At 43.2% G+C, this 21,863-nt stretch overlaps 1 protein-coding gene across 1 annotated transcript in view; it reads left to right on the top strand.

Moving 5' to 3' along the window:
- The window catches only part of RUFY1 (RUN and FYVE domain containing 1), a 2,127,773-nt gene that overhangs the window by 268,972 nt on the left and 1,836,938 nt on the right, over positions 1-21,863 (top strand). Inside the window, exon 3 of the mRNA XM_044069383.1 lies at positions 2,478-2,595. Within this exon, the coding sequence (XP_043925318.1) occupies positions 2,478-2,595 (118 nt within the window). The remainder of the gene's footprint in view (positions 1-2,477; positions 2,596-21,863) is intronic.

The following is a 21,863-nucleotide window of genomic DNA, read 5'->3' on the forward strand; positions in this document are numbered from 1 at the left end:
GCAAATTAGAGTTCAGAACTTTGGTCTAGAAAACTACTTAAAAATAAACTTGTTTGCATTTGACACTGTGTAACATTTATCATATTCATTAGAATGCTCACAAATGACTCATATGTTGTGGACATGCTATCAGCATCAATGAGAAGTTTATTGTGACTGCATATGATTGAAGCACCACATACTCAGCAGCAGTGGCACCCTTTTCTTCACATGTACACAAGTTCATGCTTGTAAAACAGGCTTGTGTGTGTGTTTGTGTGGTTGTGACTGTGGCTTTATCAACACAGTCATTCTTAACCCCTTTTTTCCCATTTTTCCATGAGATCAGGATATTGCATCAATTGCTGCCATCGCTCTTGAGTCAGTGCCATTCTCTTGCCTTCTTTGTCAGTCATACCCTACTGTTGCAGATGTTTTTTTCACACAGCCCATCCTTCTTTTTGCTGGATGTCATCATTTCCCTTTGCCTTTGTCCTGTGTCTCTCAAAATCTGCTTCACCAAATCATCTGATTTCCTGCACATGTAACTGAGCCACCAAAATCTGTTCTACTTCACCTTGTCTTCAGTTGGGGCTACTTTGGCTTTAGTTCTGATGTCCTGATTTCATTGTCTGTTCCACACAGAGTATCCTGCATCCATCTCAGTCACTTCATGTCTGTTACCTCAACACTCCTCACCTGCTCTACCTTCACCTACTCTACCTTCACTGCTCAGATTTCTGTACCATACAAAAGCACTGATTACATCACTGCTTTTTACACCTTACTTTTCAGCTCCTTAGGGTTTTCCTGTCGGACACCATCCCTGACACTTTGTGGCAGCTGGCTGCAGCACCTTTGATTCTAGTTTTGACCACCTCATTCAAACTTCCCTTCTGAGTCACACCTCCTAGGTACTTGACTATATTAAAATGTTCCAATGTTTCTCTTCTGCTCAATTTTCAGTTTCTTTTTATTTTCTCCTTTTACTGCAATATTCACAGTCTTGTCTGTACTCTTTCATCCTATATGCCTTGAGTTTTGCATTTCAGTTTCCTACCATTTGCTGAAGTTCCTGTCCAAGGTTTGTTTGTAATGCCACATCATCTGTGTATGAAGCCTTCTTATAATTCCAGTCTTGACCTGTTTGCTGATGTAGACTATCCCCAGAATGAACAGGAACTGGCTCAGAACCCTAATGCACTCCTACTGTCATCAGTAATCCCTCTGGGAGTCTGAAATTTGCTCTCATTTTTGTCATTGATTCATTTGAACATAGCCTGCCTTATTTCTGCCATTGTTTGTGGGACTTTGAACCAGTGCAGGACTGCGCAAATCGGCTTTCTTTGGGACCTTGTAAATGTCTTATGCATGTTGAGAAATGCTCATTTCAACACTCTTCATTTCTAACTTCTTCAGTGTTTGTGTCTCTGAAAACATCTTATCAGTTGAACTGCATCTTGATCCAAGTCTGAACTACTCATTTCTCATCTTACTTTCTACTTTTTTTGAATATTGGATTATCAGGCACCATCATCAACACTATAGCACACTGTGACAAGAGTTTTATATATGTGTACATATTGTGGTATAGTGTCCAGTAGAAATTGCTGTGGGGTATGTGGAGCTGTATATTGTGGGTAGTCTGGGGGAATGTCTACAACTGCCATGAAGAGTAGGCTACACACCCAGTCTTACATAAAGGAAGGTCAGAGAAACAGAAGTAGAAACAGTTGTGGTCTTTTCTGGCAGAGAGGTAGAACTTTGAATAGAGACATAGGCCACAGCCTGTAGAGAGTGATCTGAGTTTCACAGATGTTGGCCTGTCTGGTAGTTTCTGGGGAAAGTACTGGACAGACAAACTAGCTGGGGCCTGTAGGGAGTGAGACTGAGTATTAAAAACATTTGCCTCACAATTTGACCAGAATACAGACTATAAATTGCAACCCATTATTTTGAAAGACATAAATTAATATGGCTCAGTACTGCACTTATAATTGTTTCATTTTCAAATTGGGTAGTTTAATGTAAATTAACTATAAATAACTGAACTTGAATATAAATCAGAGTCTGCAGTTTATATTATATAGTTATGTGTTTGCATATATAATATAAACTGTAGACTCTGCGTTATATTCAAGTGCAGTTATTTGTAGTTGATTTACATTAAACTACCAATTTGAAAACAAAACCTAATGCATATGTGCATGTGTGTGTGCGTGCATACTCACATTTCGATTATTGTGTTAATGTAATACACTTGTTATCTGTATTCCATATCTACAATCATGTAAGTCATAGTCTCCTGTTTGTAGCAAAATGATGACTTAATAAATGATACATTGATGCTGTACGTTTCTCAACATTTTCACTCAGAATTATATTAGTGATGCATTTTGTGCCCCTCTTAGAGTTAGTATCTCAGTTTGCTGCCTCTTTTGAGTTAAAATTCTGATGTGGGGAAAAATTTAACAGATGTTCTGTTGTATTCTTTACAGCTAAGAAGACATTTATTGGACAGAGCAAATCATTCTTTGGTCCATTGGAACTGGTGGAGAAACTTTGTCCAGAGGCCTCAGCTATTGCATCAAGTGTAAGGGACCTCCCAGAACTTAGGTATGTGTAAACTTGTGTACTTTTTTTCTTATGAATATTTAAAAAACATTCTAATCAAGTAGTGTGTACACCATTTACAATTTATGTACTTATTTAATTATTCCATTTATTGATTGACTTATTTACTAGAATTATCACACATCAGGAAGTTAAGCAATCTGACGCATAAGATGCATTGCTATGTCATTTGTATTCAGAGTTTATATTAGTTGTACTTTGGACCAAGAGTATTTCGGGAAGTATATCTTTGTTTTTGATCTCTTATTTGTTTAATATTGCTTTCTTTAAAAGACTTGGTTCCTCTCAATTTGAAGAAATTCTATCACTTTTCCATTTTCTTGTAATGGTCCTTTTAACAATAGCCATTATAGTCCATAATTTATTTATGGACATTTGTTTACCGGGAAGGTCCGACTGGGTTTGTTGACCATTTTCAGCAGAGAAATAAAATAAAAAAACCCCTAGAAATGTAAAAAGAGCAACCATGCACTAAAAACATCCACAGGAAGGCAGTAGGAAACCAGACGAGTATGTTCACCAAGTAAAGTATTTAATAGATTTAGCGCTTTCATCCAAAGACTTCATCAGAATGCATTTTCGTCAAAGGCCCAGGGAGAAAAGTTCCACGAGATATAAACTCATTTTTTTCCCAATTTTTAGAATTGTATATATTGCAGAATACCATGTACTCTGTAAGAGATAAATTGTCTGATTATATGGCTGTAAAAATTATTTTTCTCAATACTTGTGAAATGCACTTGCCTTTTTTTTCTGGATTTATCAAGTACAAAATAATATCAACAAATAAAGCTAACTATTCTTGAGTATGTCCCTGAAATTGTAAGTCCATTATTTGCTTGCCAGTGGCTCAAAGTTGTTGTTGTTGTCTTTCGGCTTTTCCCGGTTAGGGGTCGCCACAGCGGAACTCTGGTCCGCTAATGATTGGCAGTAGATTTTCAGGAACACAGAGGTGCCAGCTCGACGTCCAACCTTCAACGAAGGCATGCCCATTTACACATGTCTTTCAAACGCCCACCCAAGCGCGGGGAGGACATGCAGACTCCACACAGAAGGCACTCCCTGCACTCCAGCCGAGAATCGAATGGGAGAACCTCTTGCTGTGAGGCAGGCTCAAAGTATAAAGCAAATAACCAAGAGGAAAGAGGATACCTTGCCAGGCTTCTCTGTTCAAACATCTTGTGGGGGAGAAATCCCGTCACTTTAATTCTTGCCTGTAACCCTTCATATATCCTCCTAATTAACCCTATTATTATGTTGGGGAATGCAAATGCTACCAGTGTCTTGTGTATAAAATTCCAACTGATTCTATTAAATGCCTTCCTGCATCATGACAAACCAAAATAATGGCATTTTCTTATAGTCTGTTTCCCTCCAGATTTTTATTATTCTGTTAATAGGGCTTTATATTTACCTCTTCTCCACATAACCACATTAAGCCATATCTATCAGAGTTGGTAACACCTCTGCCATTCTCTTGACTAGTTATAAACACTTTACAATTATGTTTTGAAATTCCTGTATATAATGCAAGTCTGAAGGGACTTTACCAATCTTTGGGTAATACAGCCACAACAGCTTTATTCCAATATGCTGGAATTGTTCTTCTTCTAAAACATTGTTAAACAAAACTTTCTAGATCATCACTTTCTTCCCTCCTAATGTCCAAACTTCCACAGGAATACCATCTGTTTTTAGAAACTTTCCTGTTGATTTGTACATCATTATTTCATGTCATCCCTTTCTATTGTAGCTATTAATCATTAAACCTCGTCTTCCTCTAACGTTGGCATAGTTAAGTCTTCTATAAATGTTTACATTTGTACCTTTTCTTGATTTCTCTTATTCCTGTTGATTTGTAAATCATCATTTCATCTCATCCCTTCCTGTTGTAGCTATTAATCATTAAACCTCATCTCTCTCTAACCTTGGCATAGTTAAGTCTTCCATAAATATTTGCATTTGTACCTTTTCTTGATTTTACCTCATTCATGTGCTTTTTTTAACTTTTCAAGGTTACTCTGAAATGCTGCACCAGTCACGCATGACTCTGTAGGATTTCTGGTTCATTTTCTTGTCAAAGGGTCCTAAATTTGGCAATTTCTACTTTTATTGCCCAAGTCATTATGCTAAGAGTTTTTGTGCTGTGGAGTTTTTATAAAAAATATTTGCTTAACATCAACCTTTCTAAACTCATGCATATTACCTGAATATTCCCCTGTTTTCCCTCTGCAGTCAGCATTTGCTCCTGTTCTTGTTCTGTGTGACTCCTCTTCTTCTGTAATACTTTAACCTTTGACTACCCTTCTAAATAATTCTTACTACGTTGTTCCTATATCACTTTTTCGAATATTTCTACCATAGTTTAAACACCATTGTCATTTTTATCCCACTCCCTAGCTATCTGTTCTGAAGAAATGTCTGTCTTCCTTAATAATTTCAACTACGCATTCTTAAATTCTTTTCTTTTTGATCAAGGAGTAGGAATGTGTCTCTCATTTACTTCATTGCCCTCCATCTTTATCGTAGTCTTTATTGGTGCACAATCTGGAATAGTTACTGAATGTGTTTCAAAGCTTTCAATTAAATATTCATGCTTCTGTGAAATTCAATTTCTGTCCAGTCTAGTATTGTTATTGTACCTTGGGGAATAACATTTAAATTCTGTCTGAGCTCCTCTTAGTAAATTCACATAATTCCATTCCAGGTATTCTAATTTTTATTTAGAAGTTTACCCACTTTTTTGTTATATTTTTCCCTTCTAGATCCCCTGATGCATATTCACTATTGCAAATCAAGTTCCAGTCTCCTCCCATAAATATTTTGTGCTGAAAGATATTTCTTTCTCCCCAAATCCTCGTAAACTCCTTAATAATAGTTTTAGGAGGGAATATACGACATGTCAGTGTAATTCTCCTTCCCTGCCAGTAACATCATAATGTTAAGTTGTCAATCTCGCCTTCATTCTTGCTGGATGGGTTCGGAGCCGATCCTCGGCTCCGACTCGTCAATACTAAAAGCTCGAGAGCTAATTCCACCGGCTCGAGGCTCCCCTATATCCCACAATGCTAGGCGGTAACTACCCAGATCTCGTTTGCCGCTATAGCTGACGAGGTGCTCTTCTACCGGCTCAGGCAGGTTGGTTTAACTTTTACCTTTTTGGTACTTATAAAACTCGTTTTTGTGGTTTATATATAGCCCCTTTTAGTTTAACTTAGATATTTAGATCTCTCGACCCCCTTCTTTGTCGAGTATATATTTTTTCCCCTTCTTCCCTTATCTTTAGGCCTTCGGCCCCTTCCCTTCCCCACAGTCCTTCAGTGACTAAATTTAGTCTTCCCTTTTTTTTGTCAATAAGGGTTTTTGTGTGTGTGTGTGTGTGTTTGTGGCTTTAGCCTTTAGTTATTAGTTAATAACTTTTTTATTCAGGGTGTGTCTGTGTGTTTTTTGCTGTTGTCAGGCATTACCTTCGATGTCTAAAGAAAAGGTCTCAGGCTTCAAGAAGTGTGACTCGTGCTGTCAGAAAATGTCTCTGACAGACTGTCACACTTCTTGTGTGTATTGCCTGGGGCCGGTGCACCTGCAGGACTCATGTGCTGTCTGCCATGGTTTCAGCCCTCGAGTCCTGCAGGAGCGCAAAAACAAACTCATTTTAAGAGGTTTGTTAAAGCCTGAAGGCCCCCCGACTCAGTCCAGTTCGGGAAAACCTTCAAAGGCTTCAAAACAGTCGACTCCTGCTCCTGAGTCGACTGTAGAAATGTCGAAGCAGGTTCCGACATCGGCTCCGGCCGGAGCCGATGTTCTTGGGCCTAAAACTATTACCTCGGCTCCGGCTGGAGCCGAGGCTGTTAAGGCTTCATCGGCTCCGATACTGTCGGAGCCACATTCTAAAAAGAGATCAAGATCCCCTTCCATAGGATCTACCTTTACTATTACTTCGGCTCCGGCTGGAGCCGAAGCTAAATCCCCATCGGCTCCGATACCATTATCTGAGCCATCTTACAGGAAGAGATCCAGGTCCCCCTCAATCGGTTCCGTACACTCGGCACCAGGATTTCCTCTCCTTTCGGAGCGGAGTCACAAATCACATTCCTCTCGGTCTTCCAGGTTGTCGGACCATGACTTGCAGAGGGTGATGAGTAGACTTCTTAAGTCCGAGGCACTGGCCCAAATGCTCCATAGCCCGACTCATCAGTCGTTGGCTATTCCCGTCCCTCATTATATTCCTCCTCCGACTCCTTCGAGTTCGGAGCCAAGGGTTGTTGGACCCATCACTGTCGGTGCGTCGGATCCGATACCATCGTTTTCGGCTCCGTCGTCCGCTCCGATCTCCTCTTTGGAGGGGTCTCGGCGCCGGGCTTCCCTCGTCGGCTGCGAGGGGGAGAGTGGCATCGGACCCTTGTCCAACCCCGCTCTCACTCTCGGGGCTTTGGCGCTGGTGAGTTCGGCTCCGACATCGGCTTCGGAGCCGTCTCTGTCGGTGCCGGGAGGGGTCCTTGTCTCTTCGGCGCGAGGGCCTCGGACCTTGCCTGACAGGGATGCCTTCGAGGTCATGCGGAGCGTGCTAGAACCGGGTTCTGCCCCGCAGTCGGTTCCATCAGCTCCTCCTTCTACAGTGCCTGCGGAGATTTCTGCTCACCCCCTTGTCTCACACCGTAGAGAACCAACTCCTCAAGTTTCCCCATTGGGAATTTCCTCCTCTTCCGAGGTCTCTCCTGACCCTGCAGGAGATCCCCCTAGGAAGAGGTAGTGCAAGAGGAAGCACATTGACTCCCCTGAGTCTATCACCTCTGACACTGACTTGGAGGAATCCGAAGGGTCCCCCCGTTCCCCCTCTGAGGATGTCTCCTTTGCGGACATCCTAGAAATACTCAAACAGAGGGGAAATTGGCCAGCCCTTAACTCCTCGGAGGACGAGTCAGTGTATCTTGAGGCGTTTGGTTCTCGCCCTTCTACCTCCTGGGTGTCCCCTCCCTTTGACCCCCTTATGGAAGTGGTGGCAAGGAAGGCTTGGACGGCTCCTGACTCAGTGGAACCCACCCCGAGGAGACCATCCAAATTTATCACTGCTCCCTCAGACAAACAGTTTCTCTCCAAAGGTGTCCCGGTTGATGCCATGGTGGTGGCTGCGGCCACAAAGAAGGAACTAGCTGATCCTTCTGTTCCTGTCCATCCTCCTAATAAAGAATCTAGGACCATGGACAGGTACGGCAAGTGGATGTTTTAAGTCAGCGACCTTTTCTGTCACGGTCGCTGAACTACTTATGCCACTTCACCCGTCTCCAAAGAGATTTACTCCAGGATATGGGTGAACTGATGAAGGATCCTACAGCTGAGGGGTTCAAAGACACAATGAACTCCCAGTTGGCAACCCTAAATTCAATAGTGAACTCCTCCATGCGACTGGTTTCATACGCAGCAGATGTGGCGAGTAGATCTGCAGGCACAGGCATTGCCTTACGAAGGCACGCCTGGATGCGACTGTGCAACTTTGCGGACCCTTTCAAGGCGTCCTTCACCAACTCCCCCTTTGACGGATCATCTTTGTTTGGTCCACAGGTGAAGGATACATTGACCAGGTGCGAGGTGGAAGGTAAGACTCTCTCTGCCATAGGAGTCTGTTTTCCACCTTCTAGACCCTATCCCAAAGGTCAGAGGGAGGGAAGATGTGGTTTGAAAACAATCTCAGGAGTCTCATCTGGCCTTTGGGCCGATTCCCCTCTAGAGGCAGAGGGGAACAATCATCGGCCGCCCAGAGGCAGAGGAGGTCCAAAACCAGGGTAGCAGAGAGGTGTTCTCTGACAAACCCTTTCAGCACCCTGAGGGCTTCCCGGCTGTCCGCCGGAGGCATTCGGGAAGATTATCACTGTACCCAGAAGCCTGGCTTTCCTAACACAAGACAAATGGGTACAGTCGATCATATCCGAGGGTTACAAAATTCCCTTTATTCACATTCCAACTCAACCAAAAATCCCTTCCAGATGTTCCACCGGTCTAAGGGACAAAGCAGCATTGGAAGTTTCAAAGCTGCTATTAAAAGAGTCATCCAACCAGTCCCAGCAGACCAGCAAGGATCCGGAATCTACTCCAAATTCTTTTTGGTACCAAAAAAAACAGGGGACTGGAGGCCCATTCTAGATCTCAGTCATTTAAACAAGTTTGTCAAGAAAACAAAATTCTGGATGGTCACGCTACAGTCCATCCTACCCTTTTTGGGTCAGGACAATTGGATGTGCTCGATAGATCTTCAGGATGCGTACTATCACATCAAAATGAACCGACGCTCCAGGAGATATCTCCGCTTCAGGCTGGGAGCCAGTCACTACCAGTTCAGAGCCCTGCCCTTTGGTCTCACTACAGCCCCCCGGGTGTTCACCAAATGCATGGCAGTGGTCACGGCTCACTTGAGGTGCCAGGGATTCCAGGTGTTTCCATATCTGGACGATTGGCTCCTTACGGCCACCACCAGGCATCAGCTTCTACTATCCAGAAATTTCACCATGCAAACCTGTCAAGCTCTAGGCATCTCAATAAATTTCGAAAAATCTGCCTTGTCGCCTTCTCAGTCTGTTACTTTCATAGGCACCAAATTAGATACGCAGACTCTTTCAGCAACACTCACAGAGCAGAGGGTTTTAGACATTCGGAACCAAGTATCCCTTCTGTTGCATTTGGTCAAAGTCAAAGCCAGACTGGTGTTAAAGGTACTAGGACTCATGGCGGCAGCTATTCCTCTTCTCCCCTTAGCTCGCCTTTACATGAGGATCCTCCAGTGGATGCTCTTTACCCAATGGTCCTTTCAACGTCTCCCAATGTCCCATACTATACTGATAACTCAAGTATGCAAGAACCAACTATCTTGGTGGGTCACGTCACCTCAACTCCTCCAAGGAAGACCCTTCACTCTCCCCCCTCCAGCTGCCACGTTGACAACAGATGCCTCCCTGATCGGGTGGGGGGGCATTATCAGGGCAGGACAGTCCAGGGCACATGGCAACCCTTCGAGTGCCACTTGCACATAAATGTCCTAGAGATGAGAGCAGTGCTTTTAGCGTTGCAAGCCCTTCACGACTCTCTTCCCAAAGGGACTATTGCAATTCTAACAGACAACATGTCCGTGGTATGGTACATCAACAAACAAGGCGGAACCAGATCATACCCTTTATGTCGAGAAGCACTCAGACTTTGGCAATGGGCGATCTCTTCTCAACATTTTCTGATGGCGACGCACATCCCCGGGAAATCCAACGTCATTGCAGACAGGTTGAGCAGAGCAATTCTCATGCCACACGAGTGGTCTCTAAAGACATCAGTTCTAGAAGAGGTATTTCTAAGATGGGGCCATCCTTGCTGCGATCTTTTTGCTACTCCCCAAAACAGCAAGTGTCAAGACTTCTTCACGCTCTTCCTGTTACCAGGCCATCCCATCAGAGACGCTCTAGTCCACGATTGGCCCCGGGGACTTCTGTATGCTTTTCCCCCCTTTCCATTGATACCTCAACTAATTCAGAAAGCCATCGCATTGAGAGTGACTATGATCCTCATTGCCCCTTACTGGTCTCGACAGATATGGTTCCCCTTTCTTCATCGTTACCTTTTGGAGCAGCCTTGGCATCTGGACCCAGTACCAGATCTGATTACCCATCAATCGGGTCAGCTGCACCAATCTCTGTCTTCGTAAACCTCACAGCATGGTTTCTCCAATTCCTACCTTAGCCAGGCTTCCCTCAATATCTCGCTCGGTTCGAGATATATTGATAGCCTCTCATAAATCCTCTACCCGGAAGATTTATACTAGTAAATGGAAACGTTTTTCCCTTTGGGCATCATCGAAAAACATTGATCCTTTTACTGCATCTATCCAGTCTATTTTAGACTTCCTGGCGGAACTTTTTCATTTAGGATCTTCTGCATCAACCATTAGAGTTCAGTTGGCTGCCATTTCAAATTTTCATGTGGGTGTTTCAGAATCCAGCATTATGGCTCACAAGCTCTGTAAGGCCTTCCTAAGAGGTATATTTCTCCTCAAACCTCCGATCAAAGACCCTCCACCTCAATGGGATTTAAACTTGGTTCTGGCGTCTTTAATTCTTCCCCCCTTCGAACCAGCGGCTTCATGTTCTCTGAAATTGCTTTCCTGGAAGACACTTTTTCTGGTAGCTATAACTTCAGCGAAAAGAGTGTCAGAACTCCAAGCCCTCTGCAGTCGTCCTCCTTACCTAGTTTTTCACAAAGACAGAGTATCTCTCCGGACGAACCCATCCTTTTTACCAAAAATCTCTTCTCAAATTAACCTAAACCAGATTATTGATCTCCCGTCTTTTCCCCTAACTATTCAAATAGATCAGAGCAAAAGCTGCATTTTTTGGATGTTCATCGCCAACTGAGATATTACTTAGACAGAACTAAACAACTCAGGAAATCTGATCAATTGTTTCTGTCATATGCAGAAGGAAGACTAGGCCTTCCAGTTACCAAAGTATCTCTGTCTAGATGGCTAACTTCTGCAATTACTTTCGTCTATGAGATTAGACATCAGAAATTACCCTCAAGACCTAGAGCTCACTCAACCAGGGCATTAGCTACATCCTTAGCCTTTCAGGACAGGTTGCCAATAGACTCAATCTGTGCAGCAGCCACATGGGCTTCTCCTCATACATTCATTTCACATTACAAATTGGACATGGTTTCCAGAAGCCGTGCCAATTTTGGTTCCACTGTTCTCAAGAGTCTGTTCCGATAGGCCACCCGGGATAAGGTACTAGGGACGCGGTCCCATCCAGCAAGAATGAAGGCGAGATTGACAACTTAACATTAAGAAGTTATGTACCTACCATAACGTTCCATGTTAGTTGTCTTCTTCTCGCCTTCTTTCTGCTCCCTCCTTCCCCCAAGCCTGGACAGACCGACCGGAATTCTTTGTGTTTCTTCTTCCGAAACTTGTTACTCCATTTTGGAGACTAGTATTGCTTGGTATAGCTACCAAACGAGATCTGAGTAGTTACCGCCTAGCATTGTGGGATATAGGGGAGCCTCGAGCCGGTGGAATTAGCTCTCGAGCTTTTAGTATTGCCGAGTCGGAGCCGAGGATCGGCTCCGAACCCATCCAGCAAGAAAGAAGGCGAGAAGAAGACAACTAACATGGAACGTTATGGTAGGTACATAACTTCTTATTATCACATATCTACCATTACTTTTACTTTTTTTCTTTTCTTCTATCACTGTTGAAGTCCATCTTACAGTCAGTATTATTCAACTCCTTTTCCTTTGTCCTGATACTCTGATGAATATCCATTCTGAAGTCTTTTTTGTCAAACTCATTTCTATCCATGTGCATCTTCTATGTGCACCCTACACTTCTTAATATAATTCAGTACTCTTTGCTTTTTGTCAATACCTGCAATACCATTGACATTCCATTATAAAATTGACAAGCAGTCATTCCAGTAATTTGTGTGGTCAGAGTGAAAAAGGGGAACAAAATTTAGGTTAGCCCAGAGGCAGGTATGTTTGTCAGGATGCTATCTAATATGTTTTTTAACCTTGTTTGCATTTTACAATTTTTGTAAAATTTTAATTTTATGAAGTCTGCTAGTTTTTGCGCCCAATTATTGGTTGAAGCATAGTTCTTCCATTCAATGGAAGGATAATTTAGTTTGAGTATATTTCTGTAATGGGAACGATTGCATTCTTAGTGATGTAGATGGAGTATGATATGTTACAAAATTGTAGTTGTGTTTTTTGTTATCTGGGTGTGAAGTATGTCATATCCACAATATGTTTCTTTAACCCTACTTTTGAAGATTTGACTTATGAAAATGGATGGACCATGTCATTGCTCAGTGGACTGGACTGAGTGGAAGCAGTTGTAACCATATGTTTGTGGAATGCAGGACAGGTCTGTGAACCATATATGTGGGACAGCACATATACCAATTGTTTCAAACGCAATGTAAGACTCTCTAGTCAACTTAAATTTTCACTTGCATATGGATGTTAAAAAGACCTAACTTTTCCTTATTGCTGTCTATGAATTTTAGCTTGGAATATTCATTAATTTGATACTTACCCAAAAAAGACAGGAGGGAGAAGACTTGATCTATTTGATATCTCAGTGCTCTTGCAAGGGTAACCATTGCAGTAGACAAAGCTATTTAGGTATTAAACCCTGCATCAGCAAAGGTTTTGGGTGTATCCCATGCAGTTCAACTGCCAGGAGATTGAAATGCTTCCTATAAAAGGCATTTGGGACACAAATTTACTTAAGAGCTTTTTTGTCACTGAAGTGAGCACTTTGTTTTGGGACCTAGTGATTATTTTATTGGGCTACAGATCCTTCTGCAACTCAGCAGATAAATCTCTGTTGGGAAAAAACCTTCCTATTTTATCCCTTTTTTTATACTTTTCTTGTCAGTGTTTTTATTTCTCTAAGACACAAAGTGATCTGGGTCTGTTATTGCAATAAGACAATGGAGTTATTTTGTTGGTGCTTGTATAATGTTTATGAGGGGAAATGCATACTTTTGGACTAAGATTTCATTTGTATGGAAGATGTGTGTACTGCAACAGGATACTGCGCTTGTGAGGGACTTTCAGTGGTTTACTTATCTTAGAGCTACTTGCTTTCTGCCATTGGCTGTACTGACTCCTCTGGGCTTCACTACCTGCTGTTCAGATCTCTCTTTCAGATTACTGATTGAACAACAGTCAGTCTGTGTTGTTCTTCCTTCCCCAGTGCATAAAAAAAATTGTTAAGGAGTCTTCAGGTATTAGTTCATCTGTTTCTTTGCCTGAGGCTTAGGTGGGTGATTCTGCTGTGGCCAATAGTTGTTCCTCAGATCACCCATCCTGATGTTCATCGTGCATACAGCTGCAGTCATAACAGATGGGTTCTCCTGCCGTCAAACGGGTCCTCGGTCGACCGAATTCCAAAGTCTAGGTCCGGCGTCGGTTGTCGTCGCTTCTTCCCTGACGTCAGTGCAACAGGGGTATAAAAGAACCAGCCGACGCCATTTTCTTCAGTCTTTCTTGCCGCGCGGTGCCCGAAGCAGAAGCAGTTTGCAAGTGCCAGTCGGCCAGCTCCTGAAATTACGAAAATTTTACAACCGAAGTCTTCTTGAAAGCTAAGTACTCCGTTGGGGAAACTTTTCTTGCCTCAGACCGATGTCAGACAAAGTTAATAATTGTATTTCTTGTGGGAAGCAAATACCACATAAGGATTTTCATTCCCTCTGCATTCCTTGCTTAGGCCCAGACCACGACGTCTCGGTCTGTCGTTTTTGTGCTACATTCAACAAACGCACCATTAAGCGTCGGGCGGAGTTCGCCCAGCACTATTTTGGCAAAAAATTTAACTATTATTATGTCGTCGGATACTCCGACTCCAGTTTTGTCTAAAAAACGCAAAGATAAGGACCGACACACGAGGTCCGCGGCCTCTACCGACACCACGCTAAAGCCGACTACAGGTGGTCCGGTTCTCAGCGAGGCACCTACGCAGCCCCTGCCTACCGACGACACTTCATTGGCGGTGTCTTCTGTGCCCGAGGTTGCAGGCTCTTCGGCCCACACCCCGACTACAGATACCGAAGCCACTCTTGGTGGTGAAACTCAAAATGTAGACAGGTCTGCCTCCTCTCAAGGTGTCTTCAGACCTTCCTCTTCTTTTTCCATCAAGGCTTTTACTAAGTCTAAAGCAGCCATGCATTCTAAGAGACCAGCTACACGGGGCCCTTCTCCAGGCCCCATGCCTAAAAAACAGATGCTTAAAATGGCTGAGGATTTAATTACTCTGATCAGGGGTTCTCAACCCCCCCCGGACAAAAGGCCCAGAGTGGAGGAAGAATCCCCCTCCTCTGACCAGGCCTCCATTATTTCAGGGCACTCGGATGAACAGGAACATTCTTACTCCCCTTTTGAAGATTCTGATGCAGAGGAGTCCATTCCCTCTGTTTCCCCCCCAGAGGATTACTCATTTGGGGAAACCTTGCATACCTTAAGGGAACACTTCCACTGGGAAGGCCAAGAGTATTCAGATTCCAAGAAAAGGCTTAGGGATTTTCTTTTGCTACCTCAGCACAGGCCTCTGGCTATACCTCCTGTCTTAGACATACTAGATGATGTGTATTCGGAGGCCTGCCTTAACCCGGATTCTTTACCTCCAGCCCCAGTCAAGCTTGACAGGTACTACCGGGTTCCTGACTCACACCAATTTCTATATAAAAGCCATGTGGCTGACCCTGAAACTATCTCACAGTGCCCCAAGGGAATTAAGGCCTCCACTGCTAAAAATCCATTACCTTCCGAGAGAGATTCCAGATCTTTAGAAAGGTGGGGAAAAAAAGGTATACACCTCGGCCACCTTAACCATGAGGGCATTAAGCTGCCAGTTCCATATGTTAAAGTATCAACAGTTTCTGTTATCACAGTTGAGAAGCAAAATGTCACAACCTGAACAACCAGACTTGAAGGAGTTGCAGGATTTGATGCATAGTGCAGAACAAGTGGGTAAACATACCTTGCAATGTGGTTTTGATGCTTTAGAGGCCTCATGTAGAGCTGCTGTTACAGGATCAGTCATACGTAGACATGCCTGGCTCAAGGAGCAAACCTTACCAGATCATGTCAAAGCTAAATTACTAGATGCCCCTGTACAAAAGGATGTATTATTTGGTGTTAAAGCTGAAGAGGTATTAAAGAAAATGGTGGAAAAGGCTAAATCAATGCAAACAGTGAAAGATTTTCTACAGGTACAACCCCCACGTTTCAGTAGAAATTGGCCTTCCAAAAATTGGTCCTTTCCAGCCACGGACAGACCCCAAAGAGGTAGATACAGGCGCCCGAGGGGCAGAGGGCAATCTCAAGGATCGTTTAGAGGCAGACAATGGCAAGCTCCTACACAAAGAGGTGGTGAGGATAGTTCGCAGCCATTCAGAAAGAAAGTCCAATGACTTTCCCCTTTGCATGCCAAGCAAGGCTCAAATGGCAGCACCCTTAGGCGGAAAACTGGCATTATTTTCAAAAAATTGGCATATTGTCACAAAAGACAAATGGATACTGGACATTATAAACAGAGGCTACAAATTCCATTTTCACACCCTTCCAAAAATGAGAGGCATGCCAAACCTGCCACACAATCAAAGGGCAGAGGCACAAAGACAAATTTCAGATCTCATGGACATGAAAGCTATTCAAGAGGTACCTACTCAAGAACAAGGTCAAGGTTTTTATTCCAGACTATTCCTGGTACCAAGGAAGGGAAAAGATTGGAGACCTATTTTGGACCTATCCATCCTAAACACATTTTTACTCGTACCAAAATTCAAGATGCTCACATTACAGCAGCTTCTTCCCATGCTGGGCAAGGAGTCTTGGCTGGTAACATTGGACCTCAAGGAGGCATACCTGCATGTCCCAATCAGACAAAATTGCAGAAGATACCTCAGATTTCTTGCAGGTTCAACCCATTAACAATTCTCTGCATTGCCCTTTGGCTTATCTACTGCACCCAGAGTATTCACAAAATGCCTGGCATCAGTAATTGCCTACTGCAGACTTCAAGGGATACAAATATACCCATATTTGGACGACTGCCTGATCCAAGCGGACAGCAAGCACATACTTCTGAAACATCTGGCTTTTGTAATAATGTTGTTGAATTGTCTGGGATACACAGTCAACAAAAAGAAATCAAGGCTAATACCCTCTCAGAAAATAATTTTCCTGGGTGCCAACTTGGACACAAACACCCAGATGGCCTACCTCACGCCAGAGAAACAGGGGCAACTAACTCAATACTTCAGAAAACTAGCAAATTTCACCAGGCTGACTGCAAGGAAAATCCTGCAGGCTCTGGGATTCATGGCATCTTGCATCCTACTAATCCCATGTGCAAAGCTGCATATGAGGAAACTTCAATGGTACCTGAAAAACCTATGGTCTCAACACAGCCACAGTTTGGAAGCAATAATACCACTAATTCCATGTCTTCAGAAGGAATTTCTGTGGTGGGCTCAAGCATGCCAAACAAACACAGGTCTCCCATTCTGCAAGCCTCAAGCAAATCAAGTCATCACAACAGACGCCTCGGACTACGCCTGGGGGGCGCACATGACAGATCGGTGCATTCAGGGCAAATGGTCCCAAAAGAAAAGCACCTTCACATCAATCAAAAGGAAATGCTAGCAGTAATAAATGCTATTATAGCTTTCAAAGACCTTCTGCATCCAGGTCAACTATTGATAAGGACAGACAACACCACAGTAATGTGGTACATAAACAAACAGGGAGGAACCCATTCATACCCCTATGCAGGCTGGCCATGTCACTTTGGAACATGGCTCTGGAATTACAAATCGAACTTCAAGCACAGTACTTGCCAGGCAAGGAAAACATGCTGGCAGACAACCTAAGCAGAAATATGACAGATCCACACGAATGGAAGTTGCATCCTCAAGTTTTTACAGAGATAATACAAGCATGGGGAAGGTCAGACATAGATCTCTTTGCCTCCCACAAAAATCACCAATTGACAAAATTCTGTTCAAGGACTTTTCATCCACAGGCCTGGAGAGTGGACGCTCTCTCTTTCAGTTGGACAGCAATGACAGTTTATGCCTTTCCGCCTCTTCCTCTGCTGCCCAAAGTTCTATTAAAAACCAGAGCAGACAGACCAAAGATGATTCTCATTGCTCCAGACTGGCCAAGACAGCACTGGTACCCACTCCTGAGGAGCCTGACGCATTCCGCACCATGGACCCTACCTCTAATGCCTCTTCTTCTGACTCAGCACAGCTTCAAAACTCTTCACAGTCAGCTGAAAATACTCAATCTGGCCGCATGGAAGATTCCTTAACATCACAACAGACCCTACTCTCCAAGGAGGTGCAGGATGTCATTTTGGAGGCCAGAAGGCAGTCTACTAGAAAAGCTTACTCCGCAAAATGGAAACGGTTTTGTGCCTGGAATGAGAAAATGGGCCAGAATCCTGGAAAACTGAATTTACCTCAAATATTACAGTTTCTAGCTGAGCTGCTAAATCCATGCCTCAGCCATTTCTGCAGAATACAACACTGATCCACCTTTATTCTCTCACCCCCTCTTAAGACAGTTCCTCAGAGGGGCTAAGAATATAAAACCCCCAAGGAAACAACCAATACCTGCTTGGGACCTCAATTTCATCCTAGAAAAGCTGACCTTGCCTCCTTTTGAGCTAGCTGCCTCAACAGATTTGCAATATTTGTCCTGGAAAACAGCTTTCCTTCTGGCTATCACCTCAGCTCGCAGGGTATCGGAACTACAAGCCCTCATGGCTGTGCAGCCTTTTATCATCTTCCATCAGGACAGAGTTTCCTTACGAACCAACCCGTCCTTTATGCCAAAGGTGGTATCCAGGGTAGCTTTGAATCAGGCTATCCACTTACCTACCTTTTACCCCAATCCTCAAAACAAAGGGGAAAGACTACTACATTCCTTGGACATCCACAGACAGCTGCATTATTATTTGGACAGAACAAAGCCTTTCAGAAAAACAGAACAGCTCTTTGTGTCCTATGCTATAGGAGCTCAAGGGAAGCCAATTTCCAAACAGACAATCTCAAAATGGATAGCCCACTGCATAAGCTTTTGTTACTCTTTTCATGGTAAAACTGTACCTGCAGGCATCAGATCTCACTCCACAAGGGCCACAGCTACCTCTGCAGCTTTCCTCAGAGGAGTTCCTACCAAAGATATTTTGGAAGCAGCCACTTGGAGTTCTGTGCATACCTTCTCCAAGCACTACCACCTACCATTATACTCCAAAACTAGAGCAGACTTTGCCACTGCAGTCTTGCAGGGCATCCTGGCTCATCCTAGTTCCACCTAGTGCCTACCACCCCTTTCTTAGCTTTGGGATTCTTCCCATCTGTTATGACTGCAGCTGTATGCACGATGAACATAGTACAGTTTTGTACCTACCATAAATGTAGATGTTCGAGTGCTAATACAGCTGCAGTCCAGGTTTCCCTCCCTCCTTCCCCTCTTGGGACAGGCCTATTGGCTAACACCTCCTCATACAACCTGATTGGGGTATTCATTTATGGTGTATTTGCTTGCAACTACTGTATTTTGATTATATTGCATTGCTTTATTACATAAATTTATGTATTGCCTTCCTTCTGGGGGCACCTGACATCTGGGGCAAGAAAAACTGAAGAAAATGGCGTTGGCTGGTTCTTTTATACCCCTGTCGAACTGACGTCAGGGAAGAAGCGACGACAACCGACGCCGGACCTAGACTTTGGAATTCGGCCGACCGAGGACTCGCCTGACGGCAGGAGACCCATCTGTTATGACTGCAGCTGTATTAGCACTCGAACATCTACATTTATGGTAGGTACAAAACTGTACTTTCCCCTTGTCTTCTTGGTGTAGGTTTCCAAGCCACCAAAGATTGGGAGTCAGAGATGTTCTGTACATCTGAAGGGATGGCCTTTTGGAGAAAAGGCAGGTAAAGGGCCTTCACTTTACAGACAACGGGGCTTGGATACTGGGCACAGTGTGCCTAAGATTCGAACATTGTTAAGGGAGAATGTGATTTGTGAGAACTTCCAGTCACCTGTTTGTTTCCTTGGGTAGGACAAATTTACTGGGATTTGCCATGGAACTGATTACTGCTTCTTCACCATCTTCCCAACCTGTTGCAAGAAAAAGTCAAAGATTTCCTTCTCATTCTGACAAGATTTTCCAGACAGAAGAACAGTCCGTGTGGGGTGAGGGGGTGATGTACCTCAGGAGTTTCTTCTCAGTCTGAGCATTCTTATTCTGAGGACAGTATTGCTTCAGAATTCCCTGTTGAGGAATGTTCTTTCATTGACATTTGATATAACATGAAAGAGGTGTTTCAGTGGGATAAGAATGAAATTCCTATGGCACAGAAAATGTATTGATATGCTACAGATAAAGAACACTGCAGCATCCACTTTAATTTGAGATAGATTCATTATATGACACTGGACACCCTGTAAAAGCGGGCATCTTTGATTCACTGTTTATGTTGATTCAAACACACCTTTTTCTCCTGAACCTGCAAAAATAAATGGCTTTTAAATGGCTAAAAAAAATTCTGCTAAAAGGTTTTTTGAATCTGGATTTTTTTTTTCATTTTTATCAAAACACTGTGAATGTATATTTTTCTTTAACAGGGAGATGGAAGTGAATAACAACCTAACCAGTCTATGACTCATACTCTAATTAGGGACTTGGCCTCCCTCTGAATCAGCTGGCCTATTAGCCAGTCCAAAATAATTAGGGACGTGACCTCCCCACCAACCAGCAGACCCAAATATAAGCCAATCAGGAACCATAGCTTTGCCCACAATCATAAGGGCTGTTTTCCACCATACCCCATTGTTTAGGGTTATTTAAACAACTAGAATTTAAATGTCTTTCAGGAAGACACATTGTATATGATGAAGTTTGCTACACAAAAGTGCTCATTACTTTGAGTAAACTGGAGAACTTAAAGCTCAAAGGATTGCTTTGTGTTTTCATTGCTTGATTTTGAGAATGCACATGCTACTCTGATTAGCTGTCAGCCTGCAAAATACCTACAGGAATACAGCAGTGGATTAGCTTGAACAAAAAGGCTTTTCCTTTTGTTTTTACTTATTGGTCTGGGGGAGAGTCAACCACACCCTCAGGTTTGAAGAGCCTATAAGGTGACATACTTCATAATAGGTAGTCTGTATTTTGTGTCGGAGCAAAAGCCTACTGTAGACAAGCTGAGCAAGACCAGGATAGAATCCCATGCATAGAAACCTTATTTTGGGGTCTTCCAAGAATTGATTCAACTGTGGACAACTGTGGAGAACAACTCGAATTATCTGCTTACCTCCTCCCAGAACAGACAATAAAAATCTTTATAGCTTTTTATGCACCTTTTTTTTCTGAGGACATGAAACCGGTATTAAAGGAAGTGAAACAGACTGCTACTCAAAAATCTTATATGGGCAAATGGAACAGATTTTCATGTTACTACCTCTCAAAAACAGGTCAGATACTACCTAGACAAAACTCGACCTTTCAGGAATGCGGAACAGCTAATTCATCTTACTTTCATAGGAAAGAAAGGACAACCTGTGACTAAGCAATTTTTAAATGTTTTTCCCATGCTATTACCTTTTGTTGTACTCGCTACAATAGGCAGGGTTAGAGCCGATTGCACAAGTGATTTGACTTTGATGGTTTTGGAAAAGGGGTGGACTCTAGAAGTATTCGAGAGTCAACAACTTGGTCCTGTGTTCACAGTTTTACAAAGCTAGTGGATTCCTTTTCCAGGTCCAGAGCACACTTTGCCAGGACCATTCTCCAGGGGCTGCTGGAGTCTTAGTTATTGACCACTTTCCTTTTTTGTTACTCTTTACTAAGCTACAGGAATCAGCCCAAATGGCTTTGGCTACTGCACAGGTGATCCATTTAAGAACATAGTACAGTTGTGTAAGTAAACTTACCATAACAGTAGGTGGTCTAATGGATCACCATTGCAGTAACTGCCCCCTCCTCCAGCCCCCTATTTTTTTCTTGCTGTAGTTGTTAGGGTGGGTTTAGTTGCACCCTTTTTTATGTAGATGTTTCTTAGCACAAGTATACATTACTGTTGCCGCCTTCCTGGGCAAAAAATGGTCTGAAGTAATTTGGCACTCTTTTGTTGCCTTTTATAGAGAGTGCCTCAAGTGCTGTGGTAGTTGGAATACATAGAAAGCACCCAAAGCTTTGGGAATCTGGCCAATGCAGGAGGTAATCCCCAACTAGCTTAGGCTACTGCACTTTCCTTGCAAAATTGGCCTGGGCCACATACATTTCCTAAGTGGTGTGACACTGTATCCCCCTAGACTGACACTGTGAACTGAGTCAGTTGTGGAAGCCAGCAGTCTTTTTGACATATTTAGGCACTCTCCTTGTTGAAAGAAGGATCTCGCTTACTGCAAAGGATTTACCAGGCTGGGTATGGGTATCCAAAAGATCAGTAATAGCCCTTTGCATCACTTGGAGAGGAGAATCCATTGTTGTTGATTCTGATGTGCACATTTGAAAAATCAGAATCATGAGAATGCTAGAATATGCTTACTGGACGTAGTGACATTCCTAATATCTCCAGGTAGGCAGAACACTGTGACTCTCTCACTGCCCTATTCTGTGAGTGCAGAGTCAGAACGGCTAATCTGAGTCACCAGTTAATATGGCTTTTTCAATGTATTCTGTTTAAATTC

The sequence above is a fragment of the Protopterus annectens genome, chromosome 4.part0 (genome assembly GCF_019279795.1).
Source record: "Protopterus annectens isolate FY-2018-M chromosome 4.part0, PAN1.0, whole genome shotgun sequence".
Taxonomy (NCBI): Eukaryota; Metazoa; Chordata; order Ceratodontiformes; family Protopteridae; genus Protopterus; species Protopterus annectens.